This window comes from Haliaeetus leucocephalus, unplaced genomic scaffold (assembly GCF_000737465.1).
Source record: "Haliaeetus leucocephalus isolate CR32 unplaced genomic scaffold, Haliaeetus_leucocephalus-4.0 Scaffold169, whole genome shotgun sequence".
NCBI classification, from domain to species: domain Eukaryota; kingdom Metazoa; phylum Chordata; class Aves; order Accipitriformes; family Accipitridae; genus Haliaeetus; species Haliaeetus leucocephalus.
In genome coordinates, this window is record NW_010972605.1 from 1,461,298 (window position 1) to 1,484,582 (window position 23,285).

The 23,285-nt window shown below is 35.8% G+C and overlaps 1 protein-coding gene across 1 annotated transcript in view; it reads left to right on the plus strand.

Annotated features, from left to right (window-relative positions):
- Positions 1–22,868, plus strand: part of NDUFS4 (NADH dehydrogenase (ubiquinone) Fe-S protein 4, 18kDa (NADH-coenzyme Q reductase)) — a 53,784-nt gene extending 30,916 nt beyond the window's left edge. The window contains exons 3-5 of the mRNA XM_010563546.1: positions 13,814–13,986; positions 18,201–18,274; positions 22,660–22,868. Of these exons, the coding sequence (XP_010561848.1) occupies positions 13,814–13,986; positions 18,201–18,274; positions 22,660–22,763 (351 nt within the window). The 3' untranslated portion in view covers positions 22,764–22,868. The remainder of the gene's footprint in view (positions 1–13,813; positions 13,987–18,200; positions 18,275–22,659) is intronic.
- The last annotated feature ends 417 nt before the right edge of the window (positions 22,869–23,285 follow it).

Genomic DNA, 23,285 nt, shown 5'->3' on the forward strand with positions numbered 1-23,285 from the left:
TAGAAGACTGCATTATTAGCAAACATCACACGGTGTTTTTGGGATTGAGTCATAGTTTGTTCACCATCCAAATCCCAACTTTGGCTAGGCTTAGAAATTAGTGAAATTGTATAATCTTTGTTTGATTAGAGAAGCATAGACTTTACTATAATAAACAGTGATAATATTGCAGCTTAAAATAAAATATACAAACAAGTGAAAAATAGCCTGGAATGGTAAAACTACTTCAAATCTCAATCTGATAGTCTGCAGTGCTGTGAAACAAAGGACATAGCAAATCAAGCTTTAACATGCTTTTTAAAGTGTGATCATTGCTAGCAGCCTTTCCCAAGAACCGAGAGTATATAATATGCTTTACTGCTTTGGTTTTCAGAGTAATGTGTCATAAAATTATGTGCGAGACAGTGTGACATTGCATTTGAAGACTGTATAGGAGCTGGTTTTGCAACTCAGTGAAGAGAAATACTTGGCAAAGTATGCATTTATTAAAGACAGGCTTACTAGATTTCCTTTTCTTGAAACTACTATTCAGCCAAGAATTCTCCAAGCATTACCACTGTGTTAGATAATAAGGATATAGTGGATGTTCTATGTTTTGGTTTTTCAAAATGCTGTTAACCCCTTGCGGGTTATTCCTTGAGGGTGAGTTCAAGCTGTTCCTAAAGTAATTTAATGGGATAAAAGAATTTGGAATAATCTTTTCTTCGTTTAATCCACTCTAGCTGCAGTATTTATTCAACTGGTTACCATAAAGTATTCAGTTCAGGACAGCATTCCTCTTTAGATGAGGAATGTAACTTACAAATTTTTGTGTGCTTTATATGTATGACTGTGTGATAGGGAGTTGTCATATTCAAAGGGTACGAGGCACCAGGATGGAGATCTGGGGGGGGGGGGGGGTGTGAGAGGGAATTACCAATTCCCTCCCTCTAGCCCCAAATTTCTCTCTTGTAGGTTGTATTCCTTGTATTTATTTTTTCCTCTCAATTAGATCAGCAGCTTGCATTTTGCTTCAGAATAATGAAAAATGAGTGAGAATGAATAAACTTACTGTGTAAAATGAGGTTAATAGAAGTGGGTTTTCCATGCTTCACTTTGCAGGTATATTTTGAGAAATAGTTTCTAGCTTTGGCCAAAATGGCCTTGTATATGAAGCCTGTGGTTTGAAGAAGTACTTTTCTTCCATCACAGTTGTGTCAAGTAAGCAGGTGACCAGCTTATTTGAACTGTGTTGTACTTGGGATTCAAGATAAAAGAAAAGTTGTTTGCTGGTGGTTTATAAAATATTTAATACCGTGTGTCTTGTCCTTACATTGCACTTCATATGCAGTACTTAGTGTTTGGTTTGCATTCAGTCATCTGCAGTTGTGATGCTTGACACTTGAATGATACTAGTTTCCAGCACAGAAAGTGTTTAAGGTATGAAACCACATTCTAGAATTATTTCAAAACTAAATGTGTTCTTTCAATAGAAGTTAAATATTCAAAAGAGAAAACTGTTTGCAAGTAAAAATACATATACATCTACTTTAATAAAAGTGCCTAATTTAAGAGTGGATGTGCATAGAGTTAAAAACTTAGACCTTTACTTCTTGTGGTCACTGATAGTTTATTTGTGAATCTGCATTTTTGCTGCACAACATAATCTTTTAAAAAGTTCTTTTTCTATTTTTTTTTCTTTTTTTCTTTTTTTCCCCTCAGTGAAGACTAAGAAGTTCTGCTCTGGGAAGGAAAAAACTGTCTTGGATAACTTTGTCAAGCAGCTAATGTGAAATTCAATATTTTAAAGGTTTTAATGGTTTTGGGGATGGTGGTAATCCTTCTCACTTCATGTACACCATGCTCTTCTGCCAGAGCATATATTTATTGCTAAAAAGTGATTTTTTGTTTTTTATTTAAATAATTTGGCAGTTCCTTCTCTATAGTTTTGGCTGGCAGTTGCATTTGGTGTTAAATACAGTACATGCTCAGGTGTAGTTGTGTGTGTAGTTACCAGATTATCTAGCTATGTACACGCTTTCAGTACTGCAAATTCACTATACTTTGCTGTTTGGTAATTAAATCCCTCTTCAGTTGGAATATTCTAGCTCAATTCAGCCTATACTGCTTGCTACAACTTGTTTTTGTAAGCAATTGTAGTTTGATGAAGCTTGCAGTGGTTTAGAAAACCCGGTTGGCTGGATACCAAAAAAGAGCTTTCTGTAAGAATGTCTGCAGGCAACAAGTTACTCCCCATGGTAAAGAAGCTTTCTATAAGTCTGACAGTCCCAGTAAAGAAATTGCCATCACTTTTAGGTGTCTTTTAAGAGCAATAAATATTGCTATATTACTAAATTTCAGCTTGAGATAATTTTGTTTTTCAGTTTAGAAAACTACATATTTTGCAAGTAGCCCAGAACGTGGTATAAAGTGATACATAGTTGTATCAGTGAGAGAAATCACACTCTCATCCCTATGTAGGTTTATTTTGGTTTTAGGATAGGGTAAAGGATTTGGATTTCTTTGTCTGAGAGCCTTTTCTTTTGGTACATGGTAGTGCTATCTCTGCTGGGTATTGGAAGGAGGAGTGTCTGAGATTGAGGTTACACAACCTTCTGACATTTCAAGTGTCTTGTTTTGTCTGGGCTTCCTTCGTGCAGCATTCATGTAGAAAAATTTCAAGGCTTTAGTGTGGGTCAAAGAACATGTCTCTCTGAAGGGTATGCAGATGATTTTGTTTGTTTGTTTCATTATGTAGTATTTCTTTTTCTATCAAAGAACACAGGTTTTGAAGAGCTTGCTATGATGGCTGCTCAGAACAAATAAAAAGAGTGTCATTGTGCCATGTTTAGTTTGTCTGGCTTCCAAAGGGTTATTGCAAATACTTGTTTGGTTTTGTAAGTCTAAATATGAAAGCAATGTTTCTAATCTGCTAGAAAGAATAAAAGTAAGCCATTGATATAGTCTAGTAATCAACAGGAGTAAGAAGTAACTTCATTTTTTGGAGCTGTTTTGTTGAGTAGATTTGCTTTTTAAAGACTAGATAGTATTTTCATGTTCTTATAAAACAATACCATTATCTGAACCTCTTCTAGAACACCTAAGTTAGTATCTCCTGTTATGAAGTATTTCTGTAGATGACATGAATTCTTCTTGTCCTGTCAGGAATAGTGAATAATCAATTCCTTGTAGAGTGCTTGCTTTTCTGTTCAGTCAAATGTGTCTTTCTGCATTTTTGCAGTATGTCTAAGTTTTAGATTTAAGACACAAATCCTAGCCTAACTAAGAAAGTTCTATGTACAGGCTTGAATGCTGTTTCTAGTCATAGAGTTCTAGCTGAATCATTTTATCAAGTCAGAAGGGAAAAGCTTTCCTTCTTTGGAAAGCCCAGTAATCCTGTGGGAATCCTTGAACCTCTTGGTCATGCTGCAAGAGAGCTTGGTGCTTCTTCAGTACTACCTCTTTCTACTCAGAAGATCAGTGATGGAATGGAACCAGATGCTCTTCCAGTTCTTGATGGCTTGTTTATGACGTATCTTTGAACTACTTTAATGGCTGCTTTCTCAAATTAGGAATGTTAACCTGTGTTAGGTGTGGACATGGGCTGTGGAGAAAGCATCTGATGTTCAGATCCAGAGTTTTAATATGCAATTTAGTTCTTGTGTTGTGAAGCATGCACTGCATGGAAATTGAGCAATCTCTTATGTATCTTTTTAGCCTAGTCAGTTCTATTCACTCCATAAAGCCCATTGGCTTACATTTAGTGCAAAAGAAGATCTTTGCTTGATGGGGAAATAACTTTTATCTTATTACCTGTTAGCCTGAAAACTGGGTTAACAAGTGAAAAGAAGCTGAGCTATAAAGAATTTCTACAAAATGCCAGTAAGACATACCAAATACAGTATTTTTTTAAACAATGTTATAATTACATTGCAAATGTTTTTAAAAAACTAAGACTATCATGAGTAATTGTGATTACAAACATCTGAAGAAGTGGATAGTTTTTCCTTACGGATTCATTTTATAGATGTGAACATATATTCATGTATAAAAATAAAAATATTTTTCTATATAGGCCAACATCATCATCATAAATCATATATTTTAAAGTTTTCACTGAGTAGCATGTTAACCAGGCAGAAGCTTTTTTAAGATCAAAATTGTAGTTTGCGCTAAAATTTTATTCTTCGTTCTTCTGTTTTGTATTTTTGTCTTAGGTGCATTTTCTCAGGCCCGCATTTTTGTTGCCATGTGCACTCCATTTGAAAGCATTGTTGGGTCAACTAATTCTGTTTCTCCGATAAGGCAGAAGTTCAATATCTTATTCTGTAATGTCTGTTTCCAATACAAATGCTTACTTTTTTATCACTGTTTAGTAAGCACAATTGTACATTGTACACTTCTTTGCTGTTTTTCCCCACAGTAATAGAAAACTGAATGGAAAGATGTAGTGTATCAAATTGAATTACTGAATTTAATTGGTGACGGGTTTCTTTCTATTGTATCAGGAAGTATAAGAGCATGATTTCTGTCCTATAAATAACCTTAAAGGCCAAGCATATGAAAGCACAAATTACAGGGACAGACTTCTAGATAGAGCAAGCTAAAGACAGTTTGTGAAGTAACATTAAGGCATTCTAGTTATGATTCAGCTGTTTAGAGAGAGACTGTAGAAAGCTTCCATTCTAACTAACCATATAGATAAATTTAAAGAAACCGTTTTTGTCCAGTGGTATTAAGCTGTGTATTTTATTGATGATGTTGAAACAGTTGAAGCCCCATCAACCCTTCCCATCCCTGCCAGGGAATAATGACTGTGTTACTGTTAGAAAAGAACCTTCTAAAACACATTTAAGGCTTAAAAGCTGTGTGCACTAATTAACAAAATACAGTGAACATTTAAGCTGTTAATAGCCACAACATCCCTGATGCATAGACCTTCAGTATGCTAACACTGCATAACAGTTCTCTATTGTGCATCTCTTTAACTAGGGTAACTGTGTCAGTTCTTTTCTTGCTTCACTACCTGCTGTGTATGGAAATTATGTACACTATTTAGCACTTGCTTTCAACTTTTAAAGTCCATGCATATTACATAGAAGCATTACATCTTGCATTAGGGTAAGGGACAGCTTTTAACAGGTCTGGCTTCCTTGTAATTTCTTAAATGCAACTTTTCTTCTAAAAAGCATGCACCAACAGGGATTTTGCTCTAAATTTGCATTTCTTGATTAGGGATTTGCTTCTGTTTTTCTTCCTTATGTCTCACACCACTTGTTACTATGTGCAAAGATCTGTTACAGAGATCACCTTCTTTATAAACGAGATGTAAAGGATAGAGAATGTGCATCACAATGAGGGCAGGCATTGGTTTACATGAACTCAGGATTTCTCAATATTGTTCTTAGTAGCAGACCATGCACTAGTATGACACTATCGTCAAGCTAAACTTTAAAACACTGCTTTTTGCCTTTTTTTCACCCCAACCTTCAATAAATGTCTTTTTTCAATAAACAAAAGCTTAAATAGTTTGTTAAATTTTAACCCTCAAAGTTAAATGGTGTTCCACAGCTACCATTAAATAGGGAATTAAAAGAACACCAGAATGCATGATAATGAAATAAATTTTTAAAAAAATTATTATTATTTGCTCTAGCTGCCAGCCCAGGGAGATTGTTAGCTAGTTGAAACTGAATCCACAATGGATGTTTCATATACTGTAGTGATAATCTTTCTTGCGACTTCATCATAGGAAATCTTCCTAGAGTTATCAAGTCTTAAGACTTTGCTGTACAATGAAATTTGAACTCAACAGCTCAGACCTTAGGATATTTGCTGTCCAGATTAGAGTGTGAATTGGCCAAGGTGTTCCTGCTTCACAGGAGCAATTGCACTGCTTAATGTGTAAGTAGTGTCCCAGTTCACTGCTGGGCTCTGAACATCATGCTCCCTTGGGCCTTGCAGCCTGAACTGGTAAGGGAGCTTTCCACAAAAGGGAGAAAAGGAAGCCCAGCTACACATTTAACACAGATTAGCCCCCTTCCCCTCCAAAGGCTGAAGATGATGAAACAAGTGGAAAATTTCTTAATGAGTACTTTAAAGAAAGCTTTGTAAGGTTTTGAAATGGGCATAGAGCAGATCAGAACTGCTCCTTTTCTTGTTCCTGACAGAATTCCTGAAAAACAATAACTTTATAAAATTCACTTAAGTCATATGCTTGTTATTTATTTTGTAAATACAGGTAACTTTTAACGGATGTTAAAAATAAAGACTTCACTAAAATGGAATCAGAAACACACAAAAAATACAGAAATTATTCCCAATGTGCAAGAGTAGCCTGAATTTTGACTCTCACTTAAAATGTGGAAGACCCCACCCTAAGCTGCTGGTTGGGGCTTTGGATGTCCATGATAAAAACTACATTTTATAGACTGGAAGCTCATGTGTCATCTTTAGTGAATAACTCACCAAGATATTCTTGAAATATTACATATAGCTTTGCAAGCCAGTCTGCGTATTGTGACTTATGCTAAGAGTATAGCATAAATAATCAGAACTGCAAACTGAATAAATTTTAATTGAAAGAATATACCATCACTGAACTACAAGTGAACTACAATATAGTATATATTCAATATTATATACAAAATTGAACTAATCAGGGGAATTACTACAAAGCTGTCTATTCTAGGTGGGCCCTAGCTACTAATACTTCTGTCTTCTTTCCCTTAGAGCTCCTTCCTGCCTGTTTTTTTTTTTTTGTTTTCCAACTGAGGAACGGTATCTGGAAGAACAGTTGGTTATGGTGTTAAAGCAATAGAGTGTTGCTGTAACTGTAAATTAGTCTTGAGAGGAATTAGATAATTTCAGTTGTTCAATTATCCTTTTTCTAAATACAAGTAAACTAAGACTGCCCTTCTTTTATTTGAAAGGTCACAGTCTAAAAGCTTTGTTGTAGTCTTATTCATAACTAATTGATTTTTTGGCATGTTTTTTAATCTGAGGATTGTGAAGTTCTTGTAGAATGCTTGAAAGTTGTGCACTGTAGAAAAATCTGTATTTTTAAATGCCTTGCAGGTAATAAAAAAATACCAGCCACTTGTGTGTGTGGAAGCAAAAGATTTGCTTACATATGCTTTGAATGAGTTCTAGAAAGTATGTTCTCTCTAAATCTTGCTGTGTTACAAGAAAAAGTAGTTTACAAGATCTGCTCGAAGTAATTCAGGCTTTTTTCCCACCTTGTTTGAGATAAACACGCTGTTTATCATTTTCTCAATTTGAAGAATGTCATGACCACACTGGAGTCTCTGATGACTACTAGTAGCAACATCAATCTATTTTTATAAACTATATTCTCCCCTGACTGCCCCTACTTTCCTCCATTTAATAATGATTTTCTTAATTTCATTCATACGGAGAAACTGCAAAGTGTAAACCCACATATTTGATCCCCCCTCTCTTTAATTTCATGATACTTACCCAGACAACATTTACAAAACTAAGACATACTGTTACAGGAAAAAAAGTACATTGTTAATAATTAAATAATCATTTTGTCTTTCTCTTTCATTCTTTCTTGGCAGAAAAACTATACTGAGCATGAAATATCCGTCTGTGCTGGAAGTGGGACTTACGTGTTTCGAATGTTTCATTTTTAAATTTCTAAAATGTTGTTTACCTGTCCATCAAGAATGCAGGCTGAATGATAGGTATTTTTTGCATGTTTGTCAAGAAAAATGCCTCTCTGTTTTGAGGCTCGTCACTGAGAGGTGCAAAATCTGGGATTTTTGTTTTTATTTTTAGTATTATGTTTCAAACTAACAAGTCAGCAGCTTTTGCCATAACTTTTACCATTGATCACTTTTATAAATACAGTCTTTCTATGACTTCTGCAGGAGACAAAAGTGAATACAAAATTTGGGAGTGCAATGCAGACTAAGTAACGTGTTTTAAGATGTGAAAGAAGGGTTGGTGTGGGGCAAGTTTTCTACTTAGTGTGAAGTCGTGTTCCAGTTTGTAGAGAGCACCTGGGATTTTTAGAAATCCAGTCAAGTATTCCTGTTTACTCTTTCTTCCTGTTCGCTCTGAACAAATCCAAGTGATGTTGGTTTAATCATGTGTGGGATGTGTTATGCCATTATCTTGGTAGTATCTCACGCAAGCAGCATGGAATAATATTGAGCATGCAGAATATTGGGAAAGTGGAGTGAGCCTTTGTGCAGTGGGATGATGGAAGTTCTCAAGGAGGTTTTGCAAAAACAATGAATGCTTAGCCATCTCCTCGGCTGTGAAATACAAACTGATGAATAGGGTTTGCTGAAGCTAACAGCACTTGCGAATGTTGGACTGTTTTGGTTGCTGACACCTCCTTTGCATAATGGCAGTCAGTAGTCTAAAAAGTATTGTAATAGACTTATGTTGATTCCAGTAATGTGACAATTTCTGCTTCTGTTAGACTCACTTCTCAGCATAGCCTTTTCTCCATACCCAGTTTCTCTTTAGCATTTTCTGCAAAACTGCCTATGGAAACAGATTTTCTTCAAATAGAAGCTTTCATGCAATCATTATTATTACTGAATACTGTTTCCTCTTTACAATGTTCGGTTTTCTTTTTTAAAATACGGTTCTTTCACTTCTTTTCTCAACTTCTTTATTAATTGTTCCGCAGAATGGTTAGATGGGAGAACATGTTACCAGTAACACCATGTTGTACACAGATGACTGTGATAATGCAAAAGGATTGTGAAGCCTGAAAGAAAACTGTATTCTGTGTGATACAGAGTTTCCTAAGGGCAAATATGCTTTTTTCCCTTTGTTATGTCTGTAGCTGTTAGATAAGTGTTGTCTGACCACATTTAGTTCATTCTGCTCCATTTTTCCACTTACAATTTGCATAATAGATTCTGTTCTCTTACATTTGTTTCAAAAATACCGTCCGTATTGAAGCATAGAAACGTAAATGTTCTCATCCTGACTTACAGCCTAAGCAGCTGAGCACACTAAATAAAAAGCTCCTTTCACAGCAGCTATTTTGTGAGTATTATGCAAGACGTTCTGTGCTTTGATATAACAGCTCCTAAAGAAAGTGTATTGCAACATGAATGTATAGCAAAACTTTATGCACTTAGTCTGGTAAAACAAGTTGGGGGTGGGGAAGAGAGCAAGCTATTGTAAACTCCTGTGAAGTACAGAAAACTTCTACTTTCCCTCCTTTCTAACAAGTGTAAACTATTGAGGTTAAGTAGGTGGGGCAACCGGAAGTAATTACTAAGGCCAGTGGCATTTTTGTGGTTTAATAAAGGCAGAAGCTAATTATTCAGTTTTTATTTAAGTGAAATGATGCCAAAAAGGAGGTTCCTGCAGAGCAGCTGCACTCCTTCAGTGTTACCCTGATTTACCACAGACACAACTGTCACAAACAGAACTTTTAAACTTGATATATAGCCACGAAAGTAAGGAGGCCTTTGTCTGGAGTGCCTGCAGAAGAACTCCTTTATACAAATCAACCGGCAGATGACGGACAATGATGAAAATTTGATTCTTTGAAGTCATAATGGTCATTGAAATGTGTGAAATTCTGGTATTGAAAAGAGAGCAGCTAGCAAGACTCTAAATCCTGGGTGGTTGCTGGAAGCTTGCTGGGAGGTTTTTCTGTGTTTTGACATCAACTTCCCATTGCTTGTTCCCTGTTTCCTTTATTAAAGAAAAAAGAAGGGGGGGGGGTGCTAAACAGTAGATAGTTGATAGTGGTTATGTACAGTTTTTGTCTATGCATGGAAAGAAATGTCGTAAGAGAAACATGACACCTTTATGTACACCTGACCCGTCTATTCAAAACCACTTGTTTTCAGAGATACTTTCAATCATTTTGTCTCTTACCTTGAATTACAGAGTTCCATTTCTTGTCCCCTTTGGAATTTGTGCCATTAGTGGAGTATTTAAAAGAAGGAAATTCTCATTTCCTTTAAAGTCATCTTCATGCCGAATACTGCTTTCATTGACACTGCCTCTGTGAACCAGTTTTTCTCCCCACTGTATAGCACATTTATCGTTTCTTATTACTCTTTGAGAACAGCTTTACCAGACTTTCTACCATGAAAAGTGTTCTTAAATAGTGCAAGTTATAATAAAGACAAAACCTCTTCTTAATGTGTAAGCAATTTGATGTGATATATGTTGTTTAAAAAAAATGAGTGTTTTGTCCCTCTCAGCTTATTCCAAGAGCCAAAATGACTTAAAATTGAGTATTTTTTTAATTAAAAAAAAACAAACTCAGAGGTTGCTGTTTAAAAAAAACTCCTCTATATATATTAAGAAAAACAGAATGTCAGAATGTACCTTGCAGATGATAGCCTGTGTTAAAAATGTGAAGCAGTGTTGTTAATTTCTAGTAAAGCAAACCTATACAGTTCAAATCTCATCTTTTATATTGTCACCTTATTATTTAGAATTTGAATGCCGAACACCTCACTAATATTTTAATATGCTAATATAGCAAAATTCAGTAAGGAACACTTAAAAAAAAAAAGATAGTAATGTGAAACCAGCTGTCAAAAACATCTTTGTTTTGGAAAGTTGGTTCACAGGTAGTTTCAGTGAGAACTTGAACTCAGAACAAAGCACTGAAGACACAGTAAAGAGTTCAACCCAGTGCAGCGTAGTTCTTTTCAAGTATTATATTGTTTTAATGGCATCTTGGAGCGGGAGCTTTAGCCCATTGAAATGTCGCTTAAAGGACAGGTTCTTCTGTCACTAGCTGGAGCTGTGTGGATGAAATGATCACAATAGAGTGTTGTAATGCATTTTAAAAGTGTGAGAAATCAGTTTGTCTAGACTAAGAGTGCGCCTACAGGGAATAGGAATTTTAGAGCTTCTGTGCTCTTTAGGTGTCAAGTATGTGATAGATGCCAAGCCTTTTTATTCCATATCTTTGGCAACAGCTCAGCTATGCTACAGTACCTTACATGTCTACAGCAAGCAGAAACAGTGATTTTATGTCAGGACAACTTGGGCTTCAGAAACCAGAAACTCGTCCTAACAACTGTCTGTTCAGTTGCCAGCTTTAAAATGGGGAAGATATCAATAAACAATTGCTAGATTCCTAGAAGGCATGGAAACTTTAGCTATAATGAATCAAAGTATGAAGAGCTAGCAACACCATGTAGGTATTTGAGTTTCGGAAAGTAGGCAGGTTTTAGTTTTCACCTTGAAAAGATTTTTAGGGGATGAATCCTATATTATTAGTGAAATAACTTTGATTTGGAGCTAAATGAGTGCCCGAAAAAACGCGGCTTGAAGGGACTTAAGGTTTGTCTGGGGTTTTGGTTTTATTTTCATCCAGATGAACAAGTCTAGGCATTTCTATACTACGTTTACCTCATAAATATAGCATTTGCTGTTTTTTATACTCTTTTTAGATTGTGTTCTGTGTGCACCAATATGTAGTATGTTTATGATTCTCTGGTGTGGAGGCTTCAGAAGAGGAAATTGTATATGCCCATAATGTTATTTAACATACTATCTTATTTTAATAATTCCAGATAATTCTGGCACAATTCAAAACTCTCTAAATATGAAGCATAAAAATAATAATGCACATATGAGTTGCGGAGAATAGTAATAGAAAAAAAAGGTCATAATTTTGAGCTATTTTGAAGGTTGCATATTTGGAGGTATTTGATGATAACAAATCCAGTATTTTTGCACACAGCACATTATTTCAGAGGGAAAAGAGAAATTTTTTTGTGAATATTCTTACATTTTCTCAATAGGCATGTCTCTTAAATACAGAAATAAAGGCTAATATAGTAGCCTATTCCTATAAACAGGCAAGGTAAATGTTGAAGCCCCACCAGACTTTACTGCAGGTAAAAAACCCTTTTTGTTAAACAAAGCACTTTGCCAATTCAAATAAGAAAACTGAAAGGTATTTCCTTCTAAAACTGTGGTTTAAGCTTCAGCAGTCAGAAATGCCAGGCTGTCAGGAGGTGTTTCACATATGTGTTGCAACATTCCAGTGACTGGTAGTGTTTCTTTTTCATATCAGTGCTAGACTCATATTAAAAATAAACATTACTTGGTCCTAATGAAAGTATCTGTAATGGAATTGTTAAGATATTTTGATGATTTCTTTTGGTAGTCTGTGTAGAAGTGTCAGAAGTTGGAAAATAAGTGTACATGCTTGTTTGTTTCCCCTGCTATTCTAATTGGAAATGCAAGTCAGATGCTTTAAACTTGCTCCCTTGTGTAGTTTTGAGGGGCTGATCTCCCCAAATTTGTTTTCTGAAGTAAAATGAAAAATGAGACTTGCCTCACTTCAAAGGATGATCTGGTGACAGCACCAAGAGCTTTTAAGTGTGCCACAAAACAAAATCCCACAAAGTTAGTTAGCTACAGACATGTAAAGCCACAGTGTTTTATTTAAACTTGTTTGCCTTTTAATTCAAATCATGGCAGTACTGGCAAGATGAGTTCAATATGCCCGAAGTTTTGCTGCACTTTTGTACCGGTTTATTATTTGTTCCTGCAGAGGGGAGGAGAGGGGAAGGGAGGGGAGGGGCGGGAAGGGCAGGGCGGGAGACCAAGGAGCTCCCACTGGCCTTTTAAGTATGTAAGGAACAGGAGTAGTTTAGCATCCTTAGAGATGGATTTGATGTTTGATTTCACTCTTTACTAGGGTGAACTGACAGGTTAATTTTATGTAATTACTGTTTAGTTTTTAGCGAGAAGGTTCACTTTGATTGTATTGGATGCTGCTGAGGGTAATTTTTCACAGCAGTTCTTGTGAGGTTTTTCCCTATCTTACTCTTTGTTAAAGTCAGTTAATATTTTTAGGTTGCTTTTGTGATCTTCCAGTTTTTATCTTTGTTAGGTTTATTTGTTGAGGGGTCACAAGCCAAGCCTTCCTAGAGGAGGGCATCCTACTGACTGTATACTACGTTACAAGCCTTTTTTCTTCGAAGGTTGGAATCTCCTGAATCCTTTTGTCCTCACAAAAATACTAAACAATGTTGCCAGTATCAAATGTTCCTATCTTGATCTTGAACATCAACAGAAGAATTGACTCTCAGAAGCTAATATTCATAGCTTGAAACATGATGAGGCGGTCAATTTTATGTAATAACTAGTGGTTAGAGAAATAAGAGAGCTGAATTCTACTACCTGCTCTGCAGTCTCAAACAATCAATAGATTATTGTGTGAAAGATAACCTCCTGTCTCTTGCTTCATGCTAAGTATAGCTTCTTGAGTCAGTGTGGATGTTGGTGCCTCTTGTTTATATACAGACTTAAGCCCAAGTGAAAGCACTTACATTGCAGCACATAGTTGGCTGGCTAGGATTTTGGTGAATAGTCCTGTTCATAGGAAGTTTAAGCTCCTAATGGCAGTGTAAAATTTCGGGATTTGTCGATGTTTCAGTCTGTGCTTCAATGTTTTCTTTAAGGGAGAAAGAAGAGTTTATATATTTCCACATTTGCTTTAGCTGGTGCATATTGGAGCAGTCCTGACTTTGCAGCTGTGGTCAGAGGATGGGAGGGAATGTCCTGTCCCTCCTCTGGCACTAGCAGTTGTGTAGCTGGGAGATGAGCAGGTTCAGGTAGCTAGCTGATCCATGCAAAACCTAATTCAGCCAGAGGAAGAAGAATGATAGCAGTCCCAATGTGTATCAGCTTCAATTTATACAGCTGGACTCATAACATACTTTTCTGCATTGTTTTTTCTTTTTTTGTAACTTAAAAAATAAAGCATGAAATAATGTAAAAAGCACAAGTAGTATTATTTTACAAGCCTTTTATGTGAACCCTTTTTTAACAAGTTCCATTGTGTTTTTCATAGGATATCACTGCTTTAACTGGTGTTCCAGATGAGCACATCAAAACCAGAAAAGTTCACATTTTTGTTCCAGCACGTAATGCAATGCAGGCAGGAGTTAACAATACAAAGAAATGGAAGATGGAGTTTGATAACAGGGAGCGCTGGGAGAACCCTTTAATGGGCTGGGCATCTACGTGAGTAGTTACTGAATTTGGAAATATTTTTCCTCTGTATTTGGCTCTTATGAGTCATGTAAATTTTAAGTTTGAAATGTCCTTTCTACCTGTAAATCTACTTGTGTTTTAAGAGTACTTCTAGTAAGTGGTTGGGTTTGTTAGTCGTATAATTAATGATCTGTTATGTTTAAAAGCAGATTTTAGCTCACAACATCATCTAGAAGAGTTTGAAAATGGTGTTAACAACCAGAAATTTCAACAACTATGTTTGTGGTGATGTTACTGTATGGCAGCATCAGGGAAAGAAGGTTATTGGTTACCTCAGTTGCATCTTTTAAATTCAGTTAAACATAAAATAACAATGCTTAGCTTCTGGATTTATTTTTTTTTTACAAAGTTTTATAAATACCCTGAAGATCTGAAATGAGGATCTATAACTATAATGAGGATCCATAACTAATTTAAAAAAAACCCTAAACCTACTTAAAATATTACACTGCTTGTTTCAATGTTACTAAGATTAGTAGTAAAAAATGTTAAATACACCAAGATCCAGAAAACTACTCATCTTAGCTAAACTTGCTATAATTTTGAGATGTAAGTATAACTCGGATGCAACTAGTTTTTCGTTCTTTTTCCCTATATAAATATACTACCTACATTTTACAGTGTGGTTAGGATTCCTGTGAACTGTGAGGACTATGCCAGCAATTCTCGTGACAATATTGTAATTTTGATTTGAAGCTGTCTTGTTTGAGGCATATTCAGAAAAGTTAATGATTCTACTTAAAAAAATGTCAACCACTAGAGATTATTTTTCAAACTTCACAAAGGATACAATGTGTATTGAAAATGTCTGGCTGCAATCATATTAGCACTTACAATCAAAGAACACAAAATTCTGTGAAAAAAAAATTAACACTTTAAGTATTAAATATTTTGAGGATGCATTTTTTGAGATTTATTAACATTCTAAATCTGGTCACAGAATGATTTTGTTTGTTTGTTTTATTTCTTTATAAAATAAATGTGTCCAGAAATATTAGTTCAAAATAACTCTGAAGTCAAGTCTTCCTGTTATGTTGGTTTCCCATAAAAAATTGAGGACGCTCAAAACCTGTAACATCTGTGTTGTGTTGGTAGGGAAGCAAAGCTCAACTATCATTAGATGAGAAAAAATACTGAATATTAATTAAAATATTAATTGTATTAAAATAGTCTGTTAAAATACCCGTTTTAAAACTTTAAGCCTGTGTATAACAATGACCGCCTCTTAAGCATGTCCTGGGGTTTTTTAACCATTTCATCTTAAGCATATTTAAATTGCTGTTTAAGAGGATAGGATTTCAGTGATTTAATACAGGTATGCCTTGGATGACTTGACTACTGCAAGTAGCTACTACATTTAGCAAGTAATGACCAGGTTGTCTCATGGGGCCTAAATTAATTAAGTGATAGACCGTTGACCAGCAGTACACCTTTCCCTCCTTTCTTGTGTGCCCCGCAAGTGTCTAGCCATGAAGTATGGTCTATTTATACCACCGCACAGATTATGACACTGTAGCAGGTGCCAGCAACACCTGCTTTAGTTCAGGTTGAATTGAGCTTTTCTTCTAATCCCCCTATGCTTTTCAGCTGACTTTAATGTCCCCAGACAAATTATTTTCTGGGTGGGATTTTGCATGATTTCAGTCAAAACAATGGCTTTTAACCTTTCTAACAGTTACAACTGTTTGTGCTAAATAAACCACCTAGAAAAATGAGCCATGGTATTAAGGGCTTACCTGTATGTTAAATTGTCCTGGAGTGAGTTTATTGTGGGAATTTAAAAAGGAATGGCTATTTTGAATGAATCCATCTATGCATGCATTTTTATTTTGGGGTAGAGAATGGAGTATTTCCTGTGTGAGCAAGTGCTGTGTTGAGAATTTACACTGCTAGGTTAAGGGCTCTGTAAACTAGTTTGTATCTGTTCATTTTTTAAGAAATTCTCACAAAAGCTATTAGTGAACATTCTGGTTATTTCAGATTACCATTCAACACCCAAAAATGCCTAAGAAGAGTTTCTTCTCTTCAGATTTAATTTCTGCAGAGAACAGTTCTTAGAAATTTTCCCATTTACTTTTGAATAATGTAATGGGATTAGTGAATTAGAGCCCTTTAGGGTCTAGGGATTAGCGCCCTTTTCCTGTGAACTCAATATACTTATTTACCTGTAGGTCTTTGCTGTATTTCTGTCATTTTATAGTCTTGTTTGCTTTTTTTTGTTGCATTTGTTTTTTCCTTGATATAGTTTTTTTTCAGTGAAAATTATCCAGTTGTAGATCTAAATAAAATGGACCCATGGTGGTTTTTTTTTATTACAGGAATGCCTATGGATAGTTCTTGAGTACATCTTTTAATATAAAGTTGTAAACAAAGAAACATGAGAAATGTGTGGTTTCCATTGTACAAGATCTCGGAAGAGAAGAAAATGTGGAGTCCCAGTTTGTAGTGACTGATAAAACAGTTTAGGCAGGCATAGGAAATCCTGCAGCACTGCTATTGCTGACATTATCCGGACATCATGCTGGCCATCCTGAACTCCAGTTTGCTCACAGATTATCACAAATTTAAACACACGAATAGCTCATTTATGGGAAGAAATAAAAAAACTGTGTTTAGGTTGGATGAAAGATGATCCCACATGAAAACAGAACAAATAATTTCTGCATAATCCTCATTTCCAAACTGCCTCTGTCCTGGAAGGTTTTCACCAAACTTGCTGTACTGAACAGTGTTTCACTGCACTTCAAACTTAAACTTCTTTGTTCTCACTTAGTCATGTTCAGAAGATTCTTCCAACCCCAGTAGTGGAAAAGAAGAACCATAAGCAAAAGTTGTCACAATGCTATGATATATTTGGATCACCTGATTCTCCACTGATCACGTCATGGACCAATTCTTAGTTCCTAATTCTCCTTACTACCTTTATAAGAGAAATCTTTAAGTGTCTTTAAGAGGGCCTATCTTAGTGCCTTGTGAAAGTGTAATTTCTGCCTTTTTCCTCTTCTTTTTTTTTTTTTTTTTTATTGGGGAATATATTGGATATATAGTGAACTCCATTTTTCCATGGGTACATCAGAGAAAATTACATTGTTGTCTTTGCTGGAAGCTAGATTCCCCCTCTTACCCTCCCCCTCCGCCAGTCACAGGCTTTGTCCTTTATTGTAGAGAGTTCAGTGTATCTTTGGTTGCTTTTTCTCTTCATTTACCCTTCTAGCTTCAAAGAGAGAACAGTTGAGAGGCAGCTTCTTCAATAGTTCGTTGCAATTTGGTCTTGTCTTCCCAGTTGTCTCCCAGGCTCATGTGCAGTGTTGTCTCAGGGAAGCATTATCTAGTCATTGTGCTGCTACAACCAGTATGTTTATTTCCCTAAAGGTTTTGTAGATTAATTTTTAGAACCCTTCATCCTTTGTCATTGTTCTTAAATTGAGCTTTTATAGCAACAAATAAGGCAGTTTGTTTTTTTAACTGAGATTTTAATTTGTTTCGAAAAGCTTTTTGCTGTTTCATTCCTTTCAGAAATGCAGTTGAGGAATAGCTGATCATCTAAAACTAACCACTGTGTATTTAGTTAGCTAGCAGTTTGTGTTTCTGGGCTTCGTTTTCAGTGGTGGCCTGTGATCTGCTTGCTGTCCTGGAATAATTTGTGGAGGTCATGTGACACCTCAGCCAAAGCTGAACTCTTGAGGTTTTTTATGTACTTTTCAGTCTCTGTTTAATTCCTGTTCTGCTCACTTTCATATTCTGCTCTTTTCTGTATAAGATTATTCTTGCAAATAGCTGCTCTGCAGGCTCCTGGTCTCCTTGAAATGTTCAAAATTACCTTAAGCCTCCTGATCTTCCAAAAAGAGGGGGACTACACAGCTTTAAAATTAAAAAGATTGTTGCAGAGCACTTATTATAACCTCAGGAGGTCATTAGACATGTTTGTCTAATAAAAAACTTAAGACATTAATTTCTGCAAGGAGTTGGGAGGGAAGTTTAACAGACTGAAAGAGTGAAACAATACTCTGCAGAAAGGAAGAGTGAATCCTGGAAATAATTCAAGAAAAGGGGACTTTGAATGGCTTGTGAGGTTGTGTACTACAAAAAGTTACATAATACAGCATTTGACTAGCTTTTGAGATATGGATATAATTATTTTATATTTCAAATGTGCTTAAAATTTGTCATCTGATTTCTTACAGAGCTGATCCTTTATCCAACATGGTTCTTACTTTCTCTACTAAAGAAGATGCCATTGCCTTTGCTGAAAAAAATGGTATGTATTATACATACTGGGTATGAGGGATTCAGCTTTCTATAGGGAATCTTGATCTCAAAGTATTAACAACAGAAATAGTACAGGGTAAAGTATCTTCCGTCTATTCCACAAAATTGGTAGGCATTAGTTCTCTACTTGAGGATGAAGACGGGGGAATAGTTCTGAGGGTGCTGAAGGCATTGAATCTAGGCCTTCCACTTTCTGGAAAAATGTCCCAGCTTCTTAGCATTACTATTACAATGCTTTTGCATGTGTCTGTGTCTTGAATGAGAACTGAGTCTTGCTCAGGTCTTGGAGGAAAATTAATATTCATAGTTTATCTTTAAGAGTATCCAAGGCTGAGGGTTCCAGCTACATGGCAGTGGGATTTTTGCCCTGAAGGCTTGATATGAGCATCTGAATTCTAGTTAAGGAAAGACTGTCAGAACCCTTGTGAATGTTTGATAATCAGAAAAACTAAATTAAGTGACTACCAAGTAAGGATGTTGGACTTCAGTTTTGGCCATGTTGCAGAATGGATTTATCGTAGAATCGTAAAACATCTCAAGTTGGAAGGGACCCATACGGGTCATCAAGTCCAATGCCCTGCTCCTCGCAGGACTACCTAAAACTAAACCATATGACTAAGAGTATCATCCAAATGCTCCTTAAACTCTGACAGGCTTGATGCCGTGACCACTTCCCTGGGGAGCCTGTTCCAGGGACCAACCACCCTCTTAGTGAAGAACCTTTTCCTAATGCCAAACCTGAACTGCCCCTGATGCAGCTTCATTCCATTTCCTGTGTCCTGTTGCTGGTCACCAGAGAGATGATCAGCACCTCCCCCTCCGCTGCCCCCTGTGAGGAAGCTGTAGATTGAGGAAGTTATAGCTAACTCTTTCCAAGGACAATACTAAAGTCTAAACTCTTATACTTCATGATTGTTCCTATTTGAGAAAAAGATAGTAGAAAAAACAGTATCGTTACTTAATATTTTTAATGCTAATGATGTATCAGAAGGACTGTGTCTGTAAACTTACTTGGTTATTTAGGCTTGTATTTTTCTCACAGAATTATGGTACTGCAAGGAGTATCCATAATATCAGCCTTTTGAATATTCAGCAGTCCTTTTATGTGTTGGTATGAATTTTTTGCGGCCTTTTTTTAAAAAATGAATTTCATTTTCCTTAAAGAGCTAGGCTTAATGCTTAGTGCTCATGGATGTGAGGAAGATTAACTGCACTGAGTTAAAGCCAGGAATAATGCACATGGAGTGTAACCTGCTTCAGAAGTCTTCCCTGTGGTCTATAGCTTTCAACTGTATTTAGTCTGGAGTAAACAGATAGTGAAGTTCTTGGTCAGACCAAATTACGCAAAGTTGTTAGATGGCTTATGTTGTACACCCAAAACCCAGGGTAAGTCCATTAACATATACAACTAAGAAGCTAAACCATTTAATGTGCAATTTATTTGAACTTTTTAATGGTAAAGGCTAGTATTTAATTACTCTATTCCTCTTTGAATGCATCTTTTTTTTTAACTTAATAGTCTTAATTTTATTAAAAAATAAATCGTATAGACAAAGAAATTAATAGGGTCATCATATTTGCATTGGATATAGCAATTACTGTACAATTTTAATAGTATTTTGTAATGTTCAGTGAACAAATATGAAATTTGGGAGAATCTGGTGCTGCCTTACGTATGCTTCTGTATTGTTCATGCTCTTTCTATTTCTTGGGAAGTTCAGTCTATATGAGAAAAAAAATGAATCCTGACCTATACATCACTGTTTTAATGAGCTACTTATGTCAACTCTTTGGACTCGTTATATTTTGTCCTTTCAAAATGCAGATTCACGTAAAATACTTGATTTGTTCAGTGTAGAAAGTTTACGCCGTCACTGAATTGGTAATGAATCTCCATTATATGAGAAAACTACAAAGACATTCTACCAACTAAAGTAAGGCTGTGACTTAGTATTAATATTATTAGTTCAATACTCGCTTGTCTTGCACCCTTAATTTTACCATAATTGAGATGTACCAGACTTTTCTGTGGATACTGGCTTACCTAAATTGTTACTCCATTTTTATTTAAGGTGGCTTAGTTTTATGCATATGATATGTGCATAATATTTTCTGTACTAATAGCTTCAGTATCAGATATAGCTGGAAATATAAATTTTACAATATTTAGTTTTGCTTTTAGAGAGAAATGAGAAACATAGGCACACATTTACAATGGAATTTCTAATCTGGGTTGTTATTGAAACATATCTAAGTCTAGGAACACAAGTATTTACCTCTTTGTCCTTCCTGTATGAACTACCCAAGTTTTCCATTACAAAATTCCTGAAGAACCTCAAGTTTAATTTCTGCAAATCCTAGATATTGCAGGTGTTTTTATATGATTGGGAAACCTAAGAGTTCTCTCTCACCTAAAAACTTCAGGAACCTTAGGCAAGCTATCTTTCTGCCTGCCCTATCTGATGTGTTTTCTAATGGGAATAACAGCACTGAATACAGTAATGGGAGAAATTTCTGTCCAAAATACAACAGCTGATGATGGTCTAAAGTCAAAGCAAGGAGGAAACACTTGTAACTGGATGAAATTAAAAATTTAGTCTGTTGACCTAAATTATTTTTTGTCCTGTTGGACATCACTGAGGTAGTTGCTTAAAAACATACAGCTTTAGTAACAAGGATGGAGAGTTTTTCTACTCCCCAATAACCTTTAGTCAGGTGATGAGAGTGTTCTTCCAGAGACGATGAAATCTGCTGTCTATCTGCTTGGCTTGTATGGCAGGGTTCTGGGCAAGATTAACCTCCCTCACCATTGTGGTATTTTTATAAAAGTGGCCTCTGGTCTCTGTCATGAACTGAAGGTGCCTAACTCAAGCAGACTGTTCCAAAATGTGGAGCCTTATCACATATGGTGGCCTCTTGCAATCCAAAGTTAGCTATAACTAACTTTGTGGATCTTGGATGGCTATGACAGCTCAAGTCATTGTGCTGGCAGTTGCGAATCTCTTTTGGAGGCTCTCAGCTCCTCTCTGGTATATAAAGAGATGAAGCAGTTACTTGGGACTGTGGATTCCATTCTAGCAGCCAAGTGCCTCACAGTTAGGTGTTCTAATGCTGAATGGTACAATACCAAAGTCTGTCTCTGGATCTAGTTCTGGATGTTTAGTCAAGCTTATATTTTTAATCAGAACAGGAGGCAAAAGCTAGTGTTCTCACAGATGGAAATATGTTTTTAAATCCTCTATTCCAGTATTTTTTTTATGGAGAATAGTTAACTTGGAAGTTAACATTGGTTCAACCTAATAAACACGAACAAAATGTTTGTGTGACATTTGTGATACACAGAATTGAGGCATAGTGACATGATAACTTGTGTATCTTACAAAATGTGTTTTGCTTTATAGATGTATCTTGAGAGTTTCCTGTGAACACCTTAAATGTAAAAATTCAGATATATGTTAAACATTTCAGGACTTACCAAGTTTTTTGTTTTAAAACTAAGGAAGAAGAGTATCATCTTACTAGTATCAATTAAAACTGCGTACTTAACCACTTCTAGCTTCAACTCAAGTATCTCAACTTTGAGTGAAATGTTGCAGCTAAAGAGACCAAACTTTGGAATACTGAGTGCTGCCCTGGCAACTTTCCAGGCACCTGGAGGCTGCAACCAATTTGCATTTTGATTTACATAAACACTAATGTCTCCACCTCCTCTTTTCTGACATTTTTTTAGCATTTCTCTTGCTTAACTATCACATAATTTACTTGTCTTCTATCACTTCATTCCCTTTTACTCCTAATCTTTTATATTCTTATAAAAATGTTAAGTATTAAACTCCTTTCTAATGCTGAAGTTTTTTCTTTGCTATTCCTTTCTTTGGTGCTCCCACCCTTCTTTTTCCTCTAGCTTTCCAAGGTCTCCATTCTCTCCCAACCTTTGGGTTTGATATTCTGTATGCTTTTTTTAACCATGTTTCCTTGTCTTTATTTTTATTTCCCGTCCCAGCATACACAGAGCCTTAGTGCTTCTGTGATGCTATGGAGCTTTGGAGCCATGAACTTGCAGGACAGTCAGTGTTCCCTGTTGAGCTTTTCACTGATGAATGTCAAGTTTTTTGCAGGAGTAAAGAAAATTCAGGTACATAGTATGGTGAAGTCTTACCAACTGAGAGAATGGGCATATGTCACATCTATGGCATTTCAGTATTCTCTCCTGCCAACTACAAAGGAATAAACTAGTGGATGCCTAGATGGAGAAAAAGATGTTAAAGTTAAAAGGTTTAAGTTGTATTTGCTCTATATTGTATGCTAAGAATATTTAGAATTCTCTTTGTTTCTTCTCTCCCCCCTGCCCCCCATCTCCCCTGTAACCTCCAGGCTGGAGCTATGACGTTGAAGAGAAGAAGATTCCAAAACCTAAATCCAAGTCTTATGGTGCAAACTTTTCTTGGAACAAAAGAACAAGGGTGTCTACAAAATAGGTTGGCATTGGCTGTCTGACTGTGAATAAAGTCAGCTGTGCTATATTTATAGTCCATGTATAATACATCTCTTAATCTCCTAATAAATTTGACCTTTAAACTACAGATGCATCGTGTCATGTCTATTTAAAATGTTTTTGATGTCTCCAATTGAACCTGTTACAAACTTGCCTATAAATAGATGAGATTTGGAGTGTTCATACTTCTAAAAAATTGCTGTACTAGGAATCTATCAAAAGGAATGTTTGAAATCAGCTGCAACTTTAAAGATTATGGTTTATCTTTCATGGTAATTTTATATTCACTATCTTGTTCAAACTTATCAGCCTTGCATATACAAATTCTCTCAATAGAAGCTGGGATTTTCTTCTATACAAGAGAATTTTTTCAACTGAAGAGCAAAGTATGATATGTAAAACTTAACATTTGAGTATAACTTAGACTATTGTGTATAAGTGTATATTATATAACCTCCTTTCTGCCCAAATTAATGTTGTCATTATTCCAGAAGCATTCATGACT